At 35.1% G+C, this 22,823-nt stretch overlaps 1 protein-coding gene across 1 annotated transcript in view; it reads right to left on the bottom strand.

Annotated features, from left to right (window-relative positions):
* The window catches only part of LOC136031509 (uncharacterized), a 305,780-nt gene that overhangs the window by 112,773 nt on the left and 170,184 nt on the right, over window positions 1-22,823 (bottom strand). Inside the window, exons 35-37 of the mRNA XM_065711175.1 lie at window positions 19,972-20,107; window positions 16,598-16,780; window positions 8,843-9,187 (exon numbers count right to left, since the gene is read on the bottom strand). Coding sequence (XP_065567247.1) covers window positions 8,843-9,187; window positions 16,598-16,780; window positions 19,972-20,107 — 664 coding nt within the window. The remainder of the gene's footprint in view (window positions 1-8,842; window positions 9,188-16,597; window positions 16,781-19,971; window positions 20,108-22,823) is intronic.

The raw sequence follows: 22,823 nt of genomic DNA, 5'->3' as shown, positions 1-22,823 counted from the left end.
ATAGAAACAAAATTTGCAACATTTGTTTCAAATATTCGTTGATTTGAGCTTCAGTTTAGTTTTTCGTTTGTTTCAGATTGTGAATAAACCTTATGCACGTTACTTTTTCGTTCACTATTAAAAACATAGAAAAGCAATGTCATACTCTAAACTAATACTTTAATATAATGTAATACATATTGTAATACAATATAAACTAATGCACCTAACTTTAAAACTTAAAATAGGCCCAGGTGCAATGGTTTGATACTTGTGTTAAAATATAGTTTCATTTTTTTTCGCAGTATATGGCCACATTCTAAATGGAAGGATTAAAAAAAAAAGAAAATACAAAAAAAAAAACAGAATGACACTAAGCAAACATCCCTAAGAGATGGGGTAAATACCTAGCTGCTACAAGATCATTTAAAAATCTAGGGAGGGGGGCATATAGAATTTGAGAATCTACTGCGGTAACGGTTAGCACGACAACACAGATATGATTCCTGTATGATTTCTCCGCTTATTCTTTCAATTATTTTCAGTTTCTATGTTTTCCACGTTTTTCGCCCACGTTTTTATCATTTTACTATTCTAAGTAAACAAATTGGAACTGAATCACACTCTGATTAGCTTTCTGGACGTTTTTTTAGGAAACCCTAAAAACAGCAAATTCTTTAATTTCATTTATTCCCTAGACAGACTATCCGTTTAATTTAGAGCTAACAACAAAGCACATAGTGATAAATAATTATATAGTGATAAAAATTAAATAGCCGTTTAAAGAATGTGTTTTTAAGAATTATAATAGCCTAAAGAATCACACGACTTTCATAACAAAAGAAGAATCCAAAAAAGGAAAGAGTTACTTTAATCTTTGCTGCATCAGACTTGCGCTTAAACAAAGGCTTATGCGTTAACGAGTGCCCAGTATCAAGGATAAGAAGCCAAAAGACATCTAATGCCCATAGCATAACCATAGAGCAGGTCATAACGTCTTTGCCACTACTACTGCTACTACTACTAACCATTCATTACAGCACCAAGCCTCCTGAGGCCAACGCAGCTACACACGCTCTTTCTCCATCCCGATCGATTCAAAGCCTCCCTATTTACGCCCTCCCAAGAAGCTCCTATTTCTCTTAAATCTGTCCTTACGATTTCTTCCCATCCAACTCGGCTACGACCTGCCTTTTTTGGCCCAAGATGGTTAGCCGACAAGGACGATCTTTGGCAATGTATCATCCTTCATCTGCAGAGCTTGTCGCAGCCATCTTAACCTTTCTCTCATTATAGCCCTAGAAAGTGGGATTGAACCACATCTTTCGTACAGCCTACTATTGGAAATACGGTCTGTCAGTCGGGTACCAAAAACATTCCGTACGCATTTTATATTGAAATCGTTTAACAAATCTTCCTCCTTCTTTTGGGGCGCCCACGCTTCAGGACCAATGACCAATGTCATCATTGTAACTTCCAATATTCTACAGTTCGTTCGCAGACTTTCTTCCTATTGTTCAAAAAAAAAAAAATTCAGCTGTGAAAAAACACTCTGGGCCTGGGCTATTCTATTTTCAACATGTTCAGTACACTCATCGTCTTTACTAATTATACTGCTAATACTACTAACAACTCACCGCAGCATGAGGTCACCTGAGGCCAACACGGCTACGCACGCTCCTCCATTTAAATCTATTCAAAACCTCCCTCTTTACACCAGTGTTGCGATGGGTGGTACAATTGTACCAGATTCAGTACTTTTTTCTCTGACCTGTACATCTGTACAACTTTTATTTAAAGTCAGAAAATCAGTACATTTACGTCGAACTGGTACAAATTCAGTACATTTTCTCCAAAACTAAAAAAAAGAACGATTTTTACTTGTAAACGGAACCTTTACCATTCATTGGCATTGCTATGGCAAATACTCTCGCGACTTGTCTGTCTGCTTTTATTTAGAGGTTAACTCTATGGTAAATTTGGAGTCGTTACGGAAAACGGAAAGTTGCCGCGGATTTTCAAAAACTAAAAATGCTATCATCTTAACTCCAGTTGTGAGGTAAGCCTGCTGAAGTCTTCTTCAGATTTGCCATGTCAGCAACGCTAAGTATGTAGTGTAGTGGCTTATTCAGATGATTGTTATGTACGGTATTTGTGCAACAAGTCCTTCTTGCAACCCACATTGCTACAGGCTCGATCACTAACTTAGTGATCTAACAAAATGCACATTCAAACCTACAAGTTCAGACTGTTCAAAATATCTATCAGTTATAGTATGAATGACAATAGGTTTTATGTGAGCCATACCTGTATGCGATTAGCCCCCATGTTTCTTAAGCTGATCACTTGTGGAAAAGCAGATAGAAGAGGCTTAGAGTAGGAGTGACTAGGAGTGTAGTGGAGAGCATATCGGCTAGACATATGCCATGGTGAAATCTACCTTCATGAACCTTTCATGTGCAGCATACTTGGGTAGAGGTATACTTATTTGAATGTTTGTTGACTTTGAACTTTGCCATTTTCATGCACTTGCTGTGACTAAAGTTGACTATCAATTAGCCAAAGTAGGCAATTAGGGGCCTCTGAAAATAGTCTACCTGAATAGGTATTTTGGATCTTCATTCTACCATTTAGCCCAAAACTGCACTGTTTATATTTAAGTATGGTAACTGTTTAAATAAGCATACCTCTACTGTACCATTGCTAGTTTTGGAATAAAAAAAGCAGGAACCTTTATTGTATTTTTTTTAACCTGTAGGCTACTCTACCAAAATCAGGATAATTACTGACATGGGTAGTACCTGACAAAGTCACTTAACCTGTAGGCTACTCTACCAAAATCAGGATAATTACTGACATGGGTAGTACCTGACAAAGTCATACTTATTTGAATGTTTGTTGACTTTGAACTTTGCCATTTTCATGCACTTGCTGTGACTAAAGTTAACTATCAATTAGCCAAAGTAGGCAATTAGGGGCCTCTGAAAATAGTCTACCTGAATAGGTATTTTGGATCTTCATTCTACCATTTAGCCCAAAACTGCACTGTTTATATTTAAGTATGGTAACTGTTTAAATAAGCATACCTCTACTGTACCATTGCTAGTTTTGGAATAAAAAAAGCAGGAACCTTTATTGTATTTTTTTTAACCTGTAGGCTACTCTACCAAAATCAGGATAATTACTGACATGGGTAGTACCTGACAAAGTCAGTGACAAGTATCCCACAGCCTGAAATTCTGTGGAGGATAAGTGTTCCTTTATATCTATCATGGCCATGGGTAATTTTGTAGTAGCTTACCAGATGGTTACTCTTCTTAAAGAGATGACAGGCGCACACATCTTTGTGATCAGAGTTTTCACTGTCTTTGTCACCGTGTTTATTGGAATATCAGTACATATTTCGATCACCCATGCATTATTTACTGCTATCACATAACACAGTTTTTCAGGGAAATCTCTTTAGGAAATCCGTACTTCTGTGTTGTGTGATTGTAGAAGGGAATCTCTGGTTTTTTGTCAGCATCTGTTTACCTGATCAAGGGTAAAGCTAACAAAAAAATCCCAAAGTAAAATTACTATCTAGCCTAGTATGCTTGTCATTCTTACCGTGAAAAAAGCTAGTTTTAATCCTCTTTTTTGATTTACCATACGTAGTAGAGAGTAGCTAGTAGATACATGGAATTATATGATATATATCGTTTTTAAGGACAAAATGAAGCAATCAAAACTTCAACAGTTTTTCAAAAAGCCAGGACCTCCAGATGAGACAGATAAGAGGCAAGAAAATCCGAACAAACCCACTGAAGAATTGCACGAGGTGACAGAAGTACAGACTGGAATAAACCCTGATAGCCGAGCAAACTTGGGCAGTGATAAGAGCAGCAAAAACTGTGACCAGGATATGATATCACTAGGTGAAGAAAGTGGCAGCAGTACTGAATCTAGTGAATCTGAAGAGTCTGACTCTGATGACGAATGTGTTGATGAGAGAATGAATGTCAAGGCAAAGCCAGAAAAGAAAAAGACACATTACAAGCACAAATTTAACAGTGACTGGTTTTCTGACAAAGACCTGCAGTAATGGATTCGGAAGGATGAGAAGGACAGTACGAGATTTATGTGCCTGGTTTGCAACAAAAGTTACATTGGAGGAAAAACCCATGCTCTTCGACATTCCAAAAATAAATTCCATGTAAAGAACTTTGAGGCAAAGCAGCATACAACTGATCTAGCAAACTTGTGCTCCAGTAACGTTGAATTTAAGAAAAGTGTGATGTTGCAGAAGAGTGTTGAGAATGCAGAGCTGAAGCTCAGCGGCTTTATTGCTGAACACAACCTGCCATTTAGGGTTATGGAACATCTGCCAGGGCTCCTAAAAAATGTGTTCCCTGATTCCGTGATCGCAGGTAAGATTACGTGCGGCCGTGACAAAACACGAAATATCATTGTGAAAAAGTTGGCACCTGATGCAGACCAGGCTCTCTCAGAGAAATTGCAGAAATGCAAGTTTTCAATCTTGTTGGATGAATCGACTGACAAATCTGTAGTTAAATCTATGGCTGTTGTTGCTTGCTTCTGGTGTCCTCAGTTAAAACGTGTTTGCGATCGCTTATTAGGACTTGTCGAGGTGCCATCAGCAACAGCTCAGATAATGAAGGGAGAAGTAGATAAGCTACTCAGCGTCAGAAATATCCCAAAAGAGAACTGCATAGGTTTCGGATGGGATAATGCCTCTGTGAACATGGGGGAGGTAACGGGGCTGAAGGCTCTTGTGAAAATTGACAATCCGTATGTTATTGTTGTAGGCTGTGTGTGCCATAGCCTTGCACTATGCGCGTCTAACGCCTCCAAAGAGATCCCACTAGAATTTGATGATTTTGTCCGTGATATATATAACTATATACAGCATTCACCAAAGCGTATTGCAGCATATGCAGAGTTTCAGGGGATAACAGATACGAAAAACCATAGACTGCTGAAAGTCTGTGACGTCCGTTGGCTGTCTCTCGAGTCCGTAGTTATGCGACTTTTAGAACAGTGGAGAGCTCTGAAAGTGTACTTTTACGAGGAATTCAAGGCCATCAAGTCGGCCTCTGCTGAAAAGGTCCTGAAAATGATGGAAAATGTGTACACGAAACTGTACTTGCAGTTCCTGGGCTTCATTTTGCCGCAAGTCAACAAGCTGAACATATTGTTTCAAGCTGAGGGGGTTAGGCTGCACTGCCTTTGGAACGAGGTCTCTACGGTATTTGGGACTATCCTAAGGAACTTCCTACGTCCGGAAGTAGTTGAAAACAAGCCGTTAGGGACCTATGATCCGTCCAACCGAGAGTATTTCTTGCCTCTCAAACGAATCTATGTGGGAGCAAACGTGGAAGCTGAGGTTATCGAGAAAAATATTCCTGCCCCAACATTGCATGCGTTCAAACTAGTGTGTCTGAAGTTTTATGTGAAGTTGGCAAAGGAGTTTTATGTCCGCTTTTACTGCAACTCAATCTTTAAGGTTCTGCAGAAAATGAAAGTGATCGACCCAGTTGTGGCTGCCTCTGGCCGAGAGGATTTAGTACCAGTACTAGTCATGTTTCCTAACTTAGTCAACCGACAATCTCTAGAAGAATTGAGCTCTCAGTGGCGATCAATCCCTGCTGAATCAAAGCATTTGCCACCCCAATACTTGAAAAGTCCAGAGGTGTTCTGGGGAAAACTGAACGAGCTTAAAAATGGTCTTGGCTCTTCAAAGTATGCAGAGCTTTGTACATTCATGTTTTCTGTCATGTCCCTTCCACACTCATCGGCCTGTATCGAACGTATTTTCAGTGCAGTGTCGGTGGTTAAAACGAAGTCTCGAAACCGCCTTGCAGTTGACACCATTTACTCCTTGATTCGGACAAGGGAGCATATTCGCGACCATGGTACTTGTGTCTCCTGGAACCCTCAGGAAAAAAAGAAAGGGTCTGAAGAACAGGCAATTGTTGAAGTGATGATCAACAGGAGGAAATTGAGTCTCTGCTAAGAGATATTGAAGACGTGATGATCTCGTGATAATTCCTAAGAAGTTTTAGTTTTTAAAAGAAGTGAATATCTTGTTTTTCTGTTCATTCCTACTTTTGTATCCAATGATCTAACATAAAGAAAGATAAATAACGCCGTAAAATGGGCCGTAATTTTAATTTGAGCTCATTCCGAGCTCCACAACTCAACAACCCCTTTCTCGATTAGAGCCAGGCCCATAGACATAACATATGTCCTCCATGGACAAAGCATATTTGGAGTTTTTGTTTTGGTTATCTGCGGTTTCTTCCGCTTCACTCTGCTTAAAATTGCTATCCTTTTGGTTATCACTTAGGTTAGGCTACTGCCGCTTTCCGTAAGCGTTGTTCAAATTGGTTAAATAAGACGAATAAGGGATTTTCGGAAGAGACATCTCTGGGTCCGTGGTTCGTGGATCCAGTGGAATTTCTTCGCGACTCAACCGCTTTTCCTTTGTGGCAGATTTTGCGTGACTTTCCAGCTCTGAGTTACCTTCATTTGGCAGAACTAATTTACCTCAATAGGCACATTTTGGCTCTTTGGCTACTGAGCACGCTCTAGAGCCAAGCTCTATTCCAGAAAACACGAAGGTGCGGAAAAATAAGGTTAGAAAAGAAAATGGGAGCCATCGGGAAGAGAGAGAAAAATAAGCGAAAAGAACGATATTGTATAGATTCGTACAGTAGCGCGAAAGAAGATCGCGTGTTGCGCGAAGCGCAACACGCGAAAAAAAATTTTTTGCGTCTGGTACATTTTTTCCCGGGAAGTACATTTTTAGACCTATGTCTAGTACAATTCAAAAAATCAATATCGCAACACTGCTTTACACCCTCCCAGGAAGTTCCAATTTCCTTTTAATCTTTCTTTATGACATCCTTCCACCCCAACCATGGATGACCTGCTTTCCGTTTAGCCCTAGACGGTTGGCCGATTTGGACAATCATTGGCAATCTATCATCCTTTATCCACAGATGGATAAAGCCATCACCCTGCCCTAGCCATCTCAACCTTTCTTTCACTATTGCTTTAGAAAGTTTGATTGAACCACACTTTTCGTACAGCCTACTTTTTGAAATATGGTCAGTTATCCAGATACCCAGGACAATCTGTAGGCAATATCTTTGGAATACATCTAGCAAATTTTCATCTGCTTTTCGAAGCGCCCATGCTTCAGAGCCATTGACAACTACTATCACTGTAGCTTCCAATATTCTAAGCTTGGTTTGTACCCTAGCTTCCTATTCTTCCAAACTTTTTTAACTGTGAAAAAATACCCTGAGTCTCTCCAATTTCTTTATATTCCTTTTGTTTTCATATGATCTATCACTCAGACAAGCCGCTTCTCTTCTACATTAAACATAAATTTTTTCACCAATCTTCCTAGCTCCAGTCCTAACTTTCTTCTGTAAGATACCATCTCCAAAGCATCAAAAACTTCTTCTTTCTTTTCTATATCCTTTCTTCTAACTTTATCACGGTTCAGCACATTCTCAAAATGTTCAGTCAATCTCTTTTTAACTCACTCCTTATCACTAATTTTGGTCACGTTCCTGTCTTTAACTGAGATAAGGCCTGATTAAATACTACCTTTCAATTTATTAGCATTTCAGTCCAATATTTTACTATTATTCCGTCTGGCTTCATCTTCCAGATCTCTAGCAACTTTATCCATGGCTTCCACATCACACCTTCTTAATTCACATGTTAATTCTTTCTCCACTTTCTTTATGTTCGTCTTATTTTCATAGGATCTATTACTAAGATAATTTCGTACATAGCCCCTTCTCATCAGTGGTAAACATAAAGCATTTTCACTAGTATTTCTAGCTGCGCTTACAACTTTCTTCCCTAAGACATTATCGGAGACTTGGCAAACTATTTTCTTAAAATTATTCCATCCATCTTCTACATTGTAAAATTTTAAATTCTCCAGTTTAGCATTCAACTGTTCCAGGATACTTTCTCTCAAATTCTCATCCTGGAGTCTACCAACATCATAACCTTTTGGAAGAAAGTTATTCTTCCTAAATTTCAGCTTTAGATTAACCCTAGATGATAACTACTAGATGATGATTTTTACATATGCTCATATATTGGACTAAGTAGACTGGTTTGTGTGGATGACCAAAAGAAGACTTTCGTGTCAAAAGTCTTAGATATAACGTAGCTGCAATCCTGCTAACAGAAAGAGTTGCAGAGAAACCTACAAAAAGCCGAGGAAAGCAACGTTATTTATAAAAAAACAAAAACATTTTTATCCCAAAAACGTAATATTTTTCCTGACGCTAGTTGCTTTTTTATATATTTTCAACACAAAAAAAGACTGAGGGCGAAGCATTTCATCTAAATTTATTTACAACTATTTATTTACTCTAACTCTAACTCTAATTTATTTACAGTAACTTTCATTTCATCTAAATTTCATCTAAATTTATTTACAACGTATTCAAATAATATTTTTTTTAGACTAAATTATGGAATAAAGTTTGAATCTGGCCCTCAGGCTTAATTTGGAAACTATTGCTGCGCCTAATACTCTACTTAACTAAGCTTAACTACTTAACTACTTTACTAAAACCACAAAAAGTCTGATTTCTTTTAGGTTACTGAAAGTAACTTTCATTTCATCTAAATTTCATCTAAATTTATTTACAACGTATTCAAATAATATTTTTTTAGACTAAATTATGGAATAAAGTTTGAATCTGGCCCTCAGGCTTAATTTGGAAACTATTGCTGCACCTAATAACTTTCTGTTACCAGTAACTTTTTGGTCTTTCCATTGAAATAACCAAACACTTCAAATAGGGTAGATCAGATACATATTTACCTTTCCGTTGGCAAAGAAATTAGCTATGTCTGTTGCAAACGACAAAACATATTCAATACCCATGTTGCTCGAGCTCAAATCCCAGTTGGACTCAATCGATAATTTTTGAGGGTCTTTTGGCTTAAAAGGGTGATAGTTAATAACACCTTTGGAAGTAATCTTGGCAGCCAGATAATTACTTTCTATGCTTGACTCATGACTGTAGTGAACGTCTTTATATCTGTAATAAATTAGGCCTGCAACACGTCGCGGGAAGTCCAGCTCCATAGTTGTCTGTATTTTTTCCGCTGCTTTATGAGAAATAATAAAGAGGATTTTCTCAGCTTCTTCAAAAGTCGAGTAAAACTAAAAAAAAGAGATATCAAGAACTAGAGATAGAGATTTGGAAGAACTTCCAAACAATATGGAAGAAATCAATTTTCCAAAGAAATCTGCCTTTGAGGGTTATTCCGAATATATGAAATTTATTAAGTTGCTAGCTACACATAAAAATCTATAAGCATATGAATGTTTTCATAATTCCAGAAAGAAAGGGGCAATACCACCCAAAAACGACCTGATCTTAACAAAGATTGAAGCTTCTGATTTAAAATACATAAGAAGTTTCGCATAGAATACATGAGAAATTTGCAGCCCCTAACTCCAAAAATTTTAAAATTTGTATTTCTATATGTTTATATGAGAGTTGTTTTTTTGTTGTTGTTTGTTTATGTTGTTTTTTTAAGTTGTTTTTTATGAGTTGTTTTTTTTTATTCAAGAAACTACGACATAACAGGCTAATAAAGATTTAATCTGATATAATTGTCATTCTTGAAGAGACATGGTTGACTGTATAGAGATCTTAAGAATTCTAGAAGTAACTTTTGTGTAATTGTCATGATATATATTTCATAAGCACAAATATTTTATGCACATTGCTCATTTCATCTGAAAACTTTTAACGACCAATGTTGCTTTTACCCTCAATGAATTTTATAATATTTTATTGTATTATATTAATTACATTTTATAAGCAAAAAAAGAATGAAACAAATACAGCGTGCCATCGTATCAAGAACCATATATTCGTTTAAGCGGCCCAGGACCACAAAAAAATAATCATCTTAGTTATGAATTGCACATTCAAAGATCTATTATAAAAATAATAAAAATAATAATAATAACAGTTATAGAATTAACAATAATGGTGGGAAGGTAAAACGTAAATAAACAAACTAAGGCTAAATAAAATTATAGATTAATTCTATAGGATTATAGAATAATTCGTTTTGTAAAATTATTAAATATAGAAGTATCACCTATATTTCTACAATCATTATAAAGCGTGGAAGGTAAGCCTTATTGACAATGCAGGGACGTATTTCAGTCACTATAAATAGGAAGCAACAAAAAGCCTAACTTAACCACTAGGACTATCCATGATCATTTAGACTTTTTAGATAATCTAGAAAAATACTCAAGATACTTTATAAAGACTATCGTTCTTTCAATTTATATATTTTTTTTCTTACTTATATTGAAAAACTTGTAGTGCTGTGCTCTCTCACTTAAAATTAAAATTTATGCCCTTCTAAAATATTCTGAAAAATCCTACTCACTGTAAAAAAAAAAGAAAAAAAAAAAAAAAAAAAAAAAAAACGCAGGACCAATCCATCAAAGGTTAACACAGCTTCAGAATCTCTGATCTATTCAAAAATTCGCTCATTACCCTTTCACACGAAGTTCTAATTTTATTTAATTTTCTGACCTCTTCCCACACCATTCGGGGACGACCTAACAGTTAAAAGTTGAATGTTAATACTTGGGCATCATAAGAAAAACTGGGGTCAAAATAAGTGGTACCAGGTCAGCACAACTATTTACATTGAAGCATAAAGCTAGACCTTACTACGAGACAAATTTTGTTTTGGTAGTCAGCTTAATGACAAAATATTTTATTTCGGGAGAATTTTCGATTCGCTTGTTTCGGAGCAGAGTTGAAAAAATATTTTTCTGCTCGAAAAATCAAGTTTAAAAGGGGTCTTTTCATCAAGAAGTTCGCATAGAAGACTTTGAGAACTTTAAGAACATAGCGAATTTTGTTTTCAATTCTTCTGACATTGAAAGCTTTTTTACACCAGAAAAATCTACTTAACTAAGCTTAACTACTTAACTACTTTACTAAAACCACAAAAAGTCTGATTTCTTTTAGGTTACTGAAAGTAACTTCCATCTAAGCTGTTTATCTTCTGCTTTAGATTAGTTTGTATCCTAAGGAACAAGGCTCAATCAGATATCAAATGCAGATGAGACAGATTTTTTTTTTGAATTTGCACATGAATAAGTTCTCTCACAAGAACGTCACAATCATAATTAAAAACGAACAAATCGAATAAAAAAAAACTGAGATATTTTAAAAGCTTGAAGTACCAAGGACAATGGAAATAAAATATGATTGTTGGAAATTCACCCAACCGTATGTAACTAAAAAATTAGGAAAAATTGGGAATTCAATTTTTAAAGAAAAAGACCTTCATAGTGATATTGACGGCACCGAACTAAGAAAAAATATAACGTGGGTAAAAATAAAAAAAAAACTAAGCTATAAACATATGATAGCAAACAGCTTAAAGAAGATAAACCTTTCAGGGAATCTTGTCTTTGGTAATAAAAACAAGAGCTAAGAGCTCATATGGCACTTGTGACGAGGCGAGAAGAGCTAAGAGCCAAGAGATCATATGGTATGAGCTCTAACAAAATTCTATGAATCAATAGATTGATTTAAAAAGGAAAATAAGAGGCTTAATGCCGGTCAAGATTTAAAATAAGAGCTCTGAGTCACAAAGTCCTTCTAAATATCAAAATTCATTAAGATCCGATCACCCACTCGTAAGTCATAAATACCTAATTTTTTCTAATTTTCCCTCTCCCTTTTGCCCCCCAGATGGTCGAATCTGGGAAAACGACTTTATCAAGTCAAATTGTGCAGCTCCCTGACACGCCTACCAATTTTCATCGCCCTAGCACGTCCAGAAGCACCGAACTCGCCAAATCACTGAACCCCTCCCCCCCAACTCCCCCAAGGAGAGCGAATCCAGTACGATTCTGTCAAACACGTATCAAGGACATTTGTTTATTCTATCCACCAAGCTTCATCCGGATTCCTACACTCCAAGTGTTTTTCCAAGATTTCCCCCTCCAAATCCCCACAATGTCAAAAGATCTGGTCGGGATTTGAAATAAGAGCTCTGAGACATGAATTCCTTCTAAAAATCAAATTTCATTACGATCCGATCATCTATTCGTAAGATATAAATACTCCAATTTTCATGTTTTCCAAGAATTCTGGTTCCCCCCTCCAACTCCCCCGAATGTCACAGGATCTGGTCGGAATTTGAAATTAGAACTTTAAAGCACAAGATCCTTCTAAATATCAAATTTCATTAAGATCTGGTCACCCTTTCGTAAGTTACAAATACCTCAATTTTCAAAATTACCCCCCCCCCACAATTCCACCAAAGAGAGCAGATCCGGTCCAGTTATGTCAGTCACGTATCTTAGACAGCTTTCTATTCTTCCCATCCAGTTTCATCCTGATCTCACCGCTTTAAGTATTTTCTAAGATTTCCGGTCCCCCCAACTGCCCCCCCCCCCAATTACGCTTGATCCGGTTGAGATTTAAAATAAGATATCGGAGTTACGAGGTCCTTCTAAATATGAAGTTTCATGAAGATCCGATCACTCCTTCGTAAGTTAAAGATACGTCATTTTTCTTATTTTTCAGATTTACCCCCCCCCCGCAATTGAGCGGATCCGTTCCAATTATGTAAATCACGTATGCAAGACTTCTGCTTATTTTTCCAACCAAGTTTCATCCCAATCCCTCCAATCTATGCGTTTCCCATCATTTTAGGTTTCCCCACCCCAAACTTCCCCAATGTCACCAGATCCGGTCAGGATTTAAAATAAGAACTTTGAGACACGATATCCTTCTAAAAATCAAATTTCATGGAGATCCAATCACCCGTTCGTAAGTTAAAAATACCTCATTTTTTCTAATTTTTCAGAATTAACCCCCCCCCCCCAACTACCCCAAAGAGAGCGGATGCGTTCTGGTTATGTCAATCATTTATCTAGGACTCGTGTTTTTTTTCCACCAAGTTTCATCCCGATCCCTCCACTCTAAGTGTTTTCCAATTTTTAGGTTTCTCCCTCCCAAACCCCCCCCCCCCCAATGTCACCAGATCCGGTCGGGTTTAAAATAAGAGCTCTGAGCCACAATATCCTTCTAAATATCAAATTTCATTGAGATCCGATCACCCGTTCGTAAGTTAAAAATACCTCTTTTTTTCAGAAATACCCCCCCCCCCAACTACCCAAAAGAGAGCGGATCCGTTCCGTTTATGTCAATCATCTATCTAGGACTTGTGTTTTCCCACCATGTTTCATCCCGATCCCTCCACTCTAAGTGTTTTCCAAGTTTTAGGTTTCCCCCTCCCAACTCCCCGCCCCCATCACCAGATCCGGTCGGGATTTAAAATAAGAGCTCTAAGACACGATATCCTTCTAAACATCAAATTTCATTGAGATCCGATCACCTATTCGTAAGTTGAAAATACCTCATTTTTCTAATTTTTAAGAATTATCCCCCCCCCCAACTACCCCAAAGAGAGCAAATCAGTTCCGATTATGTCAATCATGTATCCGGGACTTGCGCTTATTTTTCCCATCAAGTTTCATCCCGATCCCTCCACTCTAAGTGTTTTCCAAGATTTTAGGTTTCCCCCCTCCAACTCCCCCCCATGTCATCAGACCCAGTCGGGATTTAAAATAAGAGCTCTGAGACACAATATCATTCCAAACATCAAATTTCATTAAGATCCAATCACCCGCTCATAAGTTAAAAATACTTCATTTTTTCTATTTTTTCCAAATTAACCAGCCCCTACTCCCCCCCCCAGATGGTCGAATCGGGAAAACGACTATTTCTAATTTAATCTGGTCCGGTTCCTGATACGCTTGCCAAATTTCATCGTCCTAGCTTACCTGGAAGTGCCTAAAGTAGCAAAACCGGGACTTTAGGTTTTCCCCTTCCAACTCCCCCCAATGTCATCAGATCCAGTCGGGATTTAAAATAAGAGCTCTGAGACACAATATCATTCCAAACATCAAATTTCATTAAGATTCAATCATCCGCTCATAAGTTAAAAATACTTCATTTTTTCTATTTTCTGCGAATTAACCGGGCCCCCACTCCCCCCCAGATGGTCAAATCAGGAAAACGACTATTTCTAATTTAATCTGGTCCGGTCCCTGATACGCTTGCCAAATTTCATCGTCCTAGCTTACCTGGAAGTGCCTAAAGTAGCAAAACCGGGACCGACAGACCGACAGAATTGGCGACTGCTATATGTCACTTGGTTAATACCAAGTGCCATAAAAATGTTTTTTATTACCATTGTTGTTAAGAAGATAAACCTTCCAGACATTTTGTCTTTGGTGATAAAAAAAATTGTTTTTTATTACCATTGTTGTTAAGAAGATATACCTTTCAGGGAATTTTGTCTTTCCAATAAAAAAGATATTTTCTATTACCATTGTTGTTAAGAAGGTAAACATTTCAGGGAATTTTGTCTTTGGTAACAAAAAAAATTATTATTACCATTGTTGTTAAGAAGATAAAAATTTTCAGGAAATTTTGTCTTTGGTAATAAAAAAATTGTTAGCACTTATATTTTTACAGACGAAAAGCTGGTACTGTATAGAACTAGACAATAACAACTTGTTTTCATTTTTTATTTTTACTCTTAGTAACTTCTGTATATATACAAAAGAGAATAAAAAGAGGACACAAAAATGTACATCTGAGGCAACTATTAGCTATGCTTCTAAAAGAAGGTCTTCTATACCCTGGGGTTAAGCAGAACGTTTCTATAGGATCTGCAAGAAGTAGTGATCGAAATCAGCTAAATACGATGAAAACATGAAAAAAACATATAAATAGGAAAAAAAAATAATCAGGAGACATAAAAAGAAACAAGAATAAAGAAAGATAATGCAAGAGATAAGCAATAGAGAGAACACAAGAGACAAAATAAGAAAACAATATTATAAACTGAGAGGGGATAAGTAAGACATATATTTTGAAGAGTTTGCTAGAGAAGTGTAACTTATTGTTGTGAAAGGGTGAAAAAGTTGAAAAAAAAAAACATCTCTTATAAATTTATTTAGAATAAGCACTGACTGAATACAAAATATTATTTTTTTTCTGGATTTATGAGGTTCTTAGAAAACAATATGACAAAGTTTTACTAATTTGATCATTTTAGCTGATTCACTTGATTCACTCCTAACTCGAATATTCAAAGCAATGTAAAAGCAGTATTTACATACTGAATGCTATGCAATTTATTTTAAAATGATTTTATTAAGTTGAGTTATGTATGCTAGAATGTAATTTAGGGTCTTGTTTATATTCAAACCAATAATTATTTATCAGAAAATCCTGAATATTTGCCCCATTGCACAGTAAATCTTTTCTTATTTCTTTGACTTCTGAATTTGCTGCTTAGGATTGATTATGTATAAAACTGGAGAATGAAACTCAGCTTGTTTTTATTCATTTTATTTCAATTAATAACTTTTAATTAAGACACGAAAAAAAATATGAAAATTTCCTTTAATTTGGAATCTACATACTAGAACAGAATTTGGCATTTTGTTGATATTCAAACAAATAGATAAATAGATCGATAGAAAGTTTATTTTAGCCCACCATCAAAACAAAATGGCGGAGTAAAGAAAGAAAAAAAAAGGCGGAAACAATACTGATCGATTACATTCATTATATACACTCATAACTCGTGTACTATATTCAACGGAAGAAAGTCATAAAGATGCTCAATGGAATCTTTTCTAACATCAACTTCCTGCTCTGCCACAACTTCACAGGGATCAAGAATTTGATAATTATTTAAAATAGATGTGTTTCTCTCGACTTTTCCTATCAAGAACTTTTCAGAAAATCTTAAATATTTGTCCCGTACATTAAGATCAATACCTTAGCTATATATTTTCTATGTGACAGGCCAGTTGGATTCATTGCTGAATGTTTTTTATAATGCACTTATGTTTTTACTTATGCCCTCATTTTTATTCATTTTACTTATATTACTTACTTTTACTTATTTTACTTACATTTTACTCATGTCCTTATGCTTGTGTACTTAAGTACTCATTTTTATTCATTGTACTCATTTTATTTGAGAGGCCGGTTTGGTTCGTCGCTGTACGAAATGTTTTAATATTGCACTTATATACTTATGTTTTTTTTTTTGTATAAAATGTATGCTAGCTGACTCAAGGCAATAAGTTCGGCAGTTTTTTTATGTTGTGAGAGTTTGCACGATAATAAAGTACTACTCCACCCCGTTCATATCCTTTTCCACTTTTCATCAGTCTTCTTTTTATTAACAAATTCAGCCTCTGATGGGCTTGGCAATAATATTAAGCGTAGAAAGTGTCTAGCTGGTACGCATTCAAAGTTGCTATTACATTCCACTTCTGACTAGATTATGAAAACTAAGCTTAAATTAAAGCCTAACTAGGTTAAATTAACATTGGATACTAAATCATCTATTACTTACCTCTATTGCAATACCAAAAAGGCTCAAGTTACTATTACATTCCGCTTCTGACTAGACTATGAAAATTAAACTTAAATTAAAGCCTAATTAGGTTAGATTAAGATTAGATGCTAAATCATCTATTACTTACCTCTATTGTGATACCAAAAAGGCTCAAGTCAGACAAAGTGTAGCCAAGATTCATCCTTATCTCTTGATCATCCCAAGTGAACTTGTTGATTAATTTGTATCCTGGACCTTCAAGATCTCGCTCGACAGAGACAGTCAGGTCATGTGCTGAATTCCAAGTCGTTATCAAACCAGTCCCAGAGAACTAAACGAAGACATTTTTGTATAAACAACTGTAACTAACGAGAAAAACGATATAACGGGCACAGAATGCAGTGTTTATACTTTAGGTAAGGTTTTTTTCCAGAGGAGAATTTACCGGCGAATTGTATCGATATATCGGTATTGGACCCAAAACGTCCGTATTCGTCGGCACCGAATATATATATATATATATATATAAATATATATATATATATATATATATATATATATATATATATATATATATATATATATATATATATATATATATAGAGTACTGGACCCCGGCACTCGGCACGCGCCAGGCTTCTATATATAAATTTTCATTGTCACTTGTCTTCTAACCGCACACATTTTGAACCTTTTCTTTATGTCATGACATCACCACATATTTGATACAGTCACCTTGAGGGAGATACGAATTCCTTTTAAAGTTTTGACCTATTTAGACCGTTCTTGTGGCCAGAAACGTCATTTCGCTAGTTAAAAAAAAACACAACAACTATGCAGTCAATTTTGAGGCCGGGGTCCGGGATGGCTATACAACAAGCTTATATATATTGATTCTCATTGTCACTTATCTTGTGACCACCCACAATTTGAGTTTCTTCTCGATGTTATAGCGTCGCCATAGGTTCGATACAATCACAATGGGAAAAATACTTATTTTCCCTTAAAGTTGCGACCTTTTTAGATCGTTTTAGTGGCCAGACATGTGGATTTGCCAGTTAAAAAATAAAAACTATGTAGCCGATTTCGAAGCCAGGCCCCGGCACTCGGCGTATGGTGTTTGTATATATTGATTCTCGTTGTAAGTAGCAACCTCCAAATGAGTCAGCTTTGCTTGCTACCCTTTCATTGGGAAAATGGAGGGTTCTCCAGGGAAGACATAGAACGTCGAAGGATCCCAATAACTTGTAATCAAGAGTTGCGCAGCTTATGGCGTCTTTATAGATTTGTACCGGGTTTTGCGCCACATTATGTTGGCGTTGAAGATTGTGATGGCGTTGTTCTTCTAAAGTAACATTTCTTTCTTCTTTATTTTCATTTTTGACTAGAGATTTTTGCTGTCGCCTGTGTTCTAACAGTACATTTCTTTGTTTCTCACTCCATTTTTGACACGTTCTGATACTAAATTTTTCGCGATTGCTTGTAATTCTCAGTGCCGCTTATTCAACCGCATATTTCCTTGTTCTCACTGTGGCATATCTTTTCGCATTATATTTCTTTGTTCTTCACTTTTGTTTTTGTAGTTTTGATTCTTGCTGCTGCTTATCTTCGAACCGTATGTTTCTTTGTTCTTCACTTAGTTTTTTAACTCGTTGTAGTTGTTGCTGAAAGTATTCTGACTGTATATACTTGTTCTTCATTCTCGTTTATCATTACTTTATATTTATCATTAATGTTAAGATTCAGATTTATCATCGTTTACCATTACGTTTATCATTATCATTACTTTAGACATTTTGCAATACCTTTTACCTTAGCTGCTCGGATTGCTCTTGTCGCGTTTGGTGGTCTAGGCTGTTCATTTATCCCCTAGGCATTATGAAACTACTTAAAGCGCCTTTTGTAATTAGAGTAATTACGTTTGGTATTTTATACTGAGCCAGATTCCTTTTGTAATTTTTCATGCGTCATAGATGTAATTCCGGTAATTTGATTTCATTAGGTTCATTTTGTTGCGTTGAAAACTGTAAGGTTACTGGTGTTTTTTCTGTCATATTTCCTTTTTTATGCTATAATAAGATTAAACCTAATAGAAAATAAAATTTCTTTTAAAATTCTTGGGCAATTTTTCTAATTTGAAAAAATTATAATTTTTTATGAGGTACCATAGAAATATTTACAGTTTACATTATAGCTTTAGAGATTTGGAACTGGGAACAAAGATAAAATAACATTCATTCTCTCTTTTTTATGCTATGAGTGGATTTCACCTAATAATAAAATATAAATTCTTTTAAAATTTCCAGGTATTTATCTAGTTTCAATTAAAAAGTTATAATTTTTTAAGAGAGAAAATAAATATTGTTGCATTTTTACATAATAGATTTCCAAATTCGGAACTGAGAACTAAGATATTAGTATTTTATACTGAGCCATATTCACTTATAAATACGACGTCAATCATATGATTTTTCTTGTCAATCATTTGTTTCTTGTGTAATTTTGCTTGCATCATAGACACTAAAAACGATACCATCACTACTGAGGCCAATATGACATATGAATGACCTTTTAACATTGCTAACCCGACTTTGGGGTTATCAATAACTTTTAATTCATAAATATAACAATGTTTTCCCCCAAAATATTCGTGATTTTCGTGCTTCTAGTAAGTTCTCCAATCCCAGACACAATTAGTTCTTTCTGTATTTCCAACATTAATATCGCTTTCCTCTTACAGACGGCATAGTAAAAAGTAAAAAAAAGGAATTCTCATGTAATCAAAGTAAAAGTAAAAAAAATATAAGATATGGAAGACAAAACCTGTAAATTTGCCCAGACTAGATTTTACACAAATCAAAGCTAGCAATTTTAAATTCCTTATTAAATACATGCTTATCTGTGAGACCTTTAACATAAGTGTTTGGACAAAATTCTTACAAAATGTGAAATAAAAAGATAAAAACACAAATTTTCTCCGAACTAATTACACAACATTTACATGTTAGGTCAGAAGAAACTTGTGATTTTAAAGCACAAATTCCATTAATTTTAATTAATTTCTTAAAGGGCACAATGTGCTACGCACTGTGCAGTACCTTCACACTATGTAAATACCCTACTCTTTACAATAAATGTATTTTAAAGCAAAATCCGGCGAACTTTATTGTCATAATTTTAGTTTTACCTTACTGAGGTTTCTGCTTTTAGTCATTACATTGTTTCTTCCTTCTTAGAATTTTCTGCTCTTCAGGTTCTTGGCGTTGCTTGTTCTTTCTTTTTTTTTTCATCCTTCAAAGATGTAAGCCCGCATATATTTGTCCAAGTAAACGGAAGCAAAAATTAAGATAAAATCTTTTTTCGATGATAAACCCTTTCGGGGGAGGGAGAGAGGGATCATGCAAGCTTTGCTATTGCACTTTACTTCAATATTCTTACTTCGGGGGAGGGAGAGAGGGATCATGCAAGCTTTGCAATTGCGCTTTACTTCAATATTCTTACTAATTTTTAGATACAACATACCTTATGAAACGAAGAACCGTCTTTAAGTTCTACAAGCCCAGATGCTTCAATTCTGTTCTCTCCATAACTGAGATTCGCACTTCCAATGTAAACACCAGTTTCTTCTAAACGAAGGGTAAGAAGAGCATTGGCCTCCCTAAATCAGTACAAATTTACTTTAAGATGCTTGGACATTTAAATTTTTGGGACTCAGATAAGTTCATTTCTATTTTGAGTTTTATCCGAATAAAAACACAAAAGTGACGAGTAAAACTTTTTATTAAGGCAGGGAAGGATAAACTAAAAAACACCCATATATTCTGGCTCAACATCCGGAGACCTTTATCTACAAAAATAAAGAAAAAAACTGAAGTAAACACCTAAAACATACAAAAATGTAATATAAAAAGATGAAACTTGTTATTATAAAGAAAAAAACTCAAATTCAAAAGCTGTTATCATCATTCTGCAAAATTCTAAACAAACTACGCATGATGAGTTACACACAGTACGCAATTCCAATCCAACTAGAGCTATAACACATGGCCCATTGAAAGGGGTTGCAAAATATTCACCTCTAACTATAGTGTTACATTAACGCTATATTATATTTTTTATAATAATCAACATTGACTTGATTCGTTACAAATTTATATTCTAGTTTTTAAATCGACATTAATTATACTTGAGGGGTAGTGGTGTAAACGTTCTCGTGATGCCCTTGAGAATAGTAGTAGAAATAAAAGTTCAAATAGAGATAAATCCTTGTAGTAGACAGAGAAAGACAATGACACAAATTCAGTATATTTCGATCGCTGATGAAATGTAACGGTCACTTTTAGTATGTATCTGTTTTAGGTGATATTCTTCTCCTGAACCATTTCTGAACAATTATTTGTTCGGAAATAAAAAAACTTAAAAGAATTAAAACTTAAAAACTTAAAAAAGACTTAAAAACTTAAAAACTAAAAAAAACTTAAAAGAATTAAAAACTATCTTCTATAAAAAAAACCGAAGAAAAGAAAAAAAAAGGAAAAAAACTAAAAAGAAAAAATAAAAATAAAAGAAATTAAAAAACTAAAATAGAGAAAACAACAAAAAAATAAAAAAATAAAAGAATAGAATGACAAATACTAAAGAAAAAGAAAACACGAAAAAAAAACAAAAAAAAGAAAAGACTAAAAGAGGAAAAAGGAAAAAAACTAAAAAATAAAAAAAATAAAATAGGTAAAAACTAAAAAGAAAAAACTAAAAATAAACTAAAAAAAAGAAAAAAAGAAGAAAAACTGAAATAAAGATGAAACTAAAAAAAGAAAAACTAAAAGAAAGAAAAAACTAAAAAAGAAAAAAAAACTAAAAAAGTTCTATCCAAAAATGACATAGCGTTGCCGGGACCCAGAACACAAGGGATAATTAGAATCCATATATAGAAGCCTGCCGCGTGTCATGCTGCAGCCCGCGGGGCCCGGTGGCAAAGCCGCCGGGACCCAGGACTGTCTGTGGTTAGAACACAAGGGACAATGAGAATCCATATATAGAGGCCTGCCACGTGCCATGCTTGGGCCCGACGGTGAAGCCGCCGGGACCCAGCACTGTCTGCGGTCCCGCAGACAGTGATCTGTGATCACTTTTATGACCTGTGATCTGTGATCCCACACATGATCTGTGAGCCTGCAGACAGTGATCACTTTTAGCATATATCTGTTTTAAGTGATATTCCTCTACTTAAACAATTTCTGAATGATTATTTTTGTCTGTTTTCTTTCTTGGCCAAGTACATAGTGAATATAGTTATAAAAAATTTTATGAGGACTGTCTTTTTTTTCTAAACTAGTTCATAAATGTCTTTCTTGGCCAATTGGAAACAGCATACACCTCATCTCTCCCTGATCTATAACCAAAAAAAAGGTCTGCTCAAATAAAACTTGAGATAATTTAGATAATAAAATCAGTCAAATCGTTACACTTTTAGCACAGGTCACTTTTAGCATATATCTGTTTTAAGTGATATTCTTCTACTTAAACAATTTCTGAATGATTATTTTTGCGTATTTTCTTTCGTGGCCGAATATACAGTGAATATAATTATAAAAAAAAGCCCATGAGGAGTATTTTATTTCTTTAAACTAGTTCATAAATGTCTTTTTTGGCCAACGATAAAAATTCTGGATATTTCAATTGCTGACAAAATGTGACAGTCACTTTTAGCATACATCTGTTTTAAATGATATTCCTCTACTTAGACAATTTCTGAATGACTATTTTTGTGTGTTTTCTTTCTTGACCAAATACATAGTGAATATAATTATAAAACACCCACGAGGACTATTTTTTCTTTCTTTAAACTAGTTTATAAATGTCTTTCTTGGCCAATTACAAAAATTCTGGACATTTCGATCGCTGACGAAATATGACAGTCACTTTTAGTATATATCTGTTTTAAGGGATATTCTTCTACTTAAACAATTTCTGACCGATTATTTTTGTGTATTTTCTTTCGTGGCCAAGTATATAGTAAATATAATTATAAAAAAGCCCATGAGGACTATTTTTTTTCTTTAAATTAGTTCATAAATGTCTTTCTCGGCCAACGACAAAAATTCTGGATATTTCGATCGCTGACGAAATATGACAGTCACTTTTAGCATATATCTGTTTTAGTGATATTCCTCTACTTAAACAATTTCTGAATGATTATTTTTGTGTGTTTTCTTTTTTGACCAAGTACAGAGTGAATATAGCTATAAAAAATCTCATGAGGACTGTTTTTTTTCTCTAAACTAGTTCATACATGTCTTTCTTGGCCGATTAGAGACAGCATACACCTCCCCTCTCCCTGATCTATAGCCAAAAAAGGTCTGCTCAAATAAAAC

Source organism: Artemia franciscana, chromosome 9 (genome assembly GCF_032884065.1).
Source record: "Artemia franciscana chromosome 9, ASM3288406v1, whole genome shotgun sequence".
NCBI lineage: Eukaryota > Metazoa > Arthropoda > Branchiopoda > Anostraca > Artemiidae > Artemia > Artemia franciscana.
The sequence above is the reverse complement of the archived record's forward strand: the minus strand, read 5'-3'. Positions and strand labels throughout refer to the sequence as shown.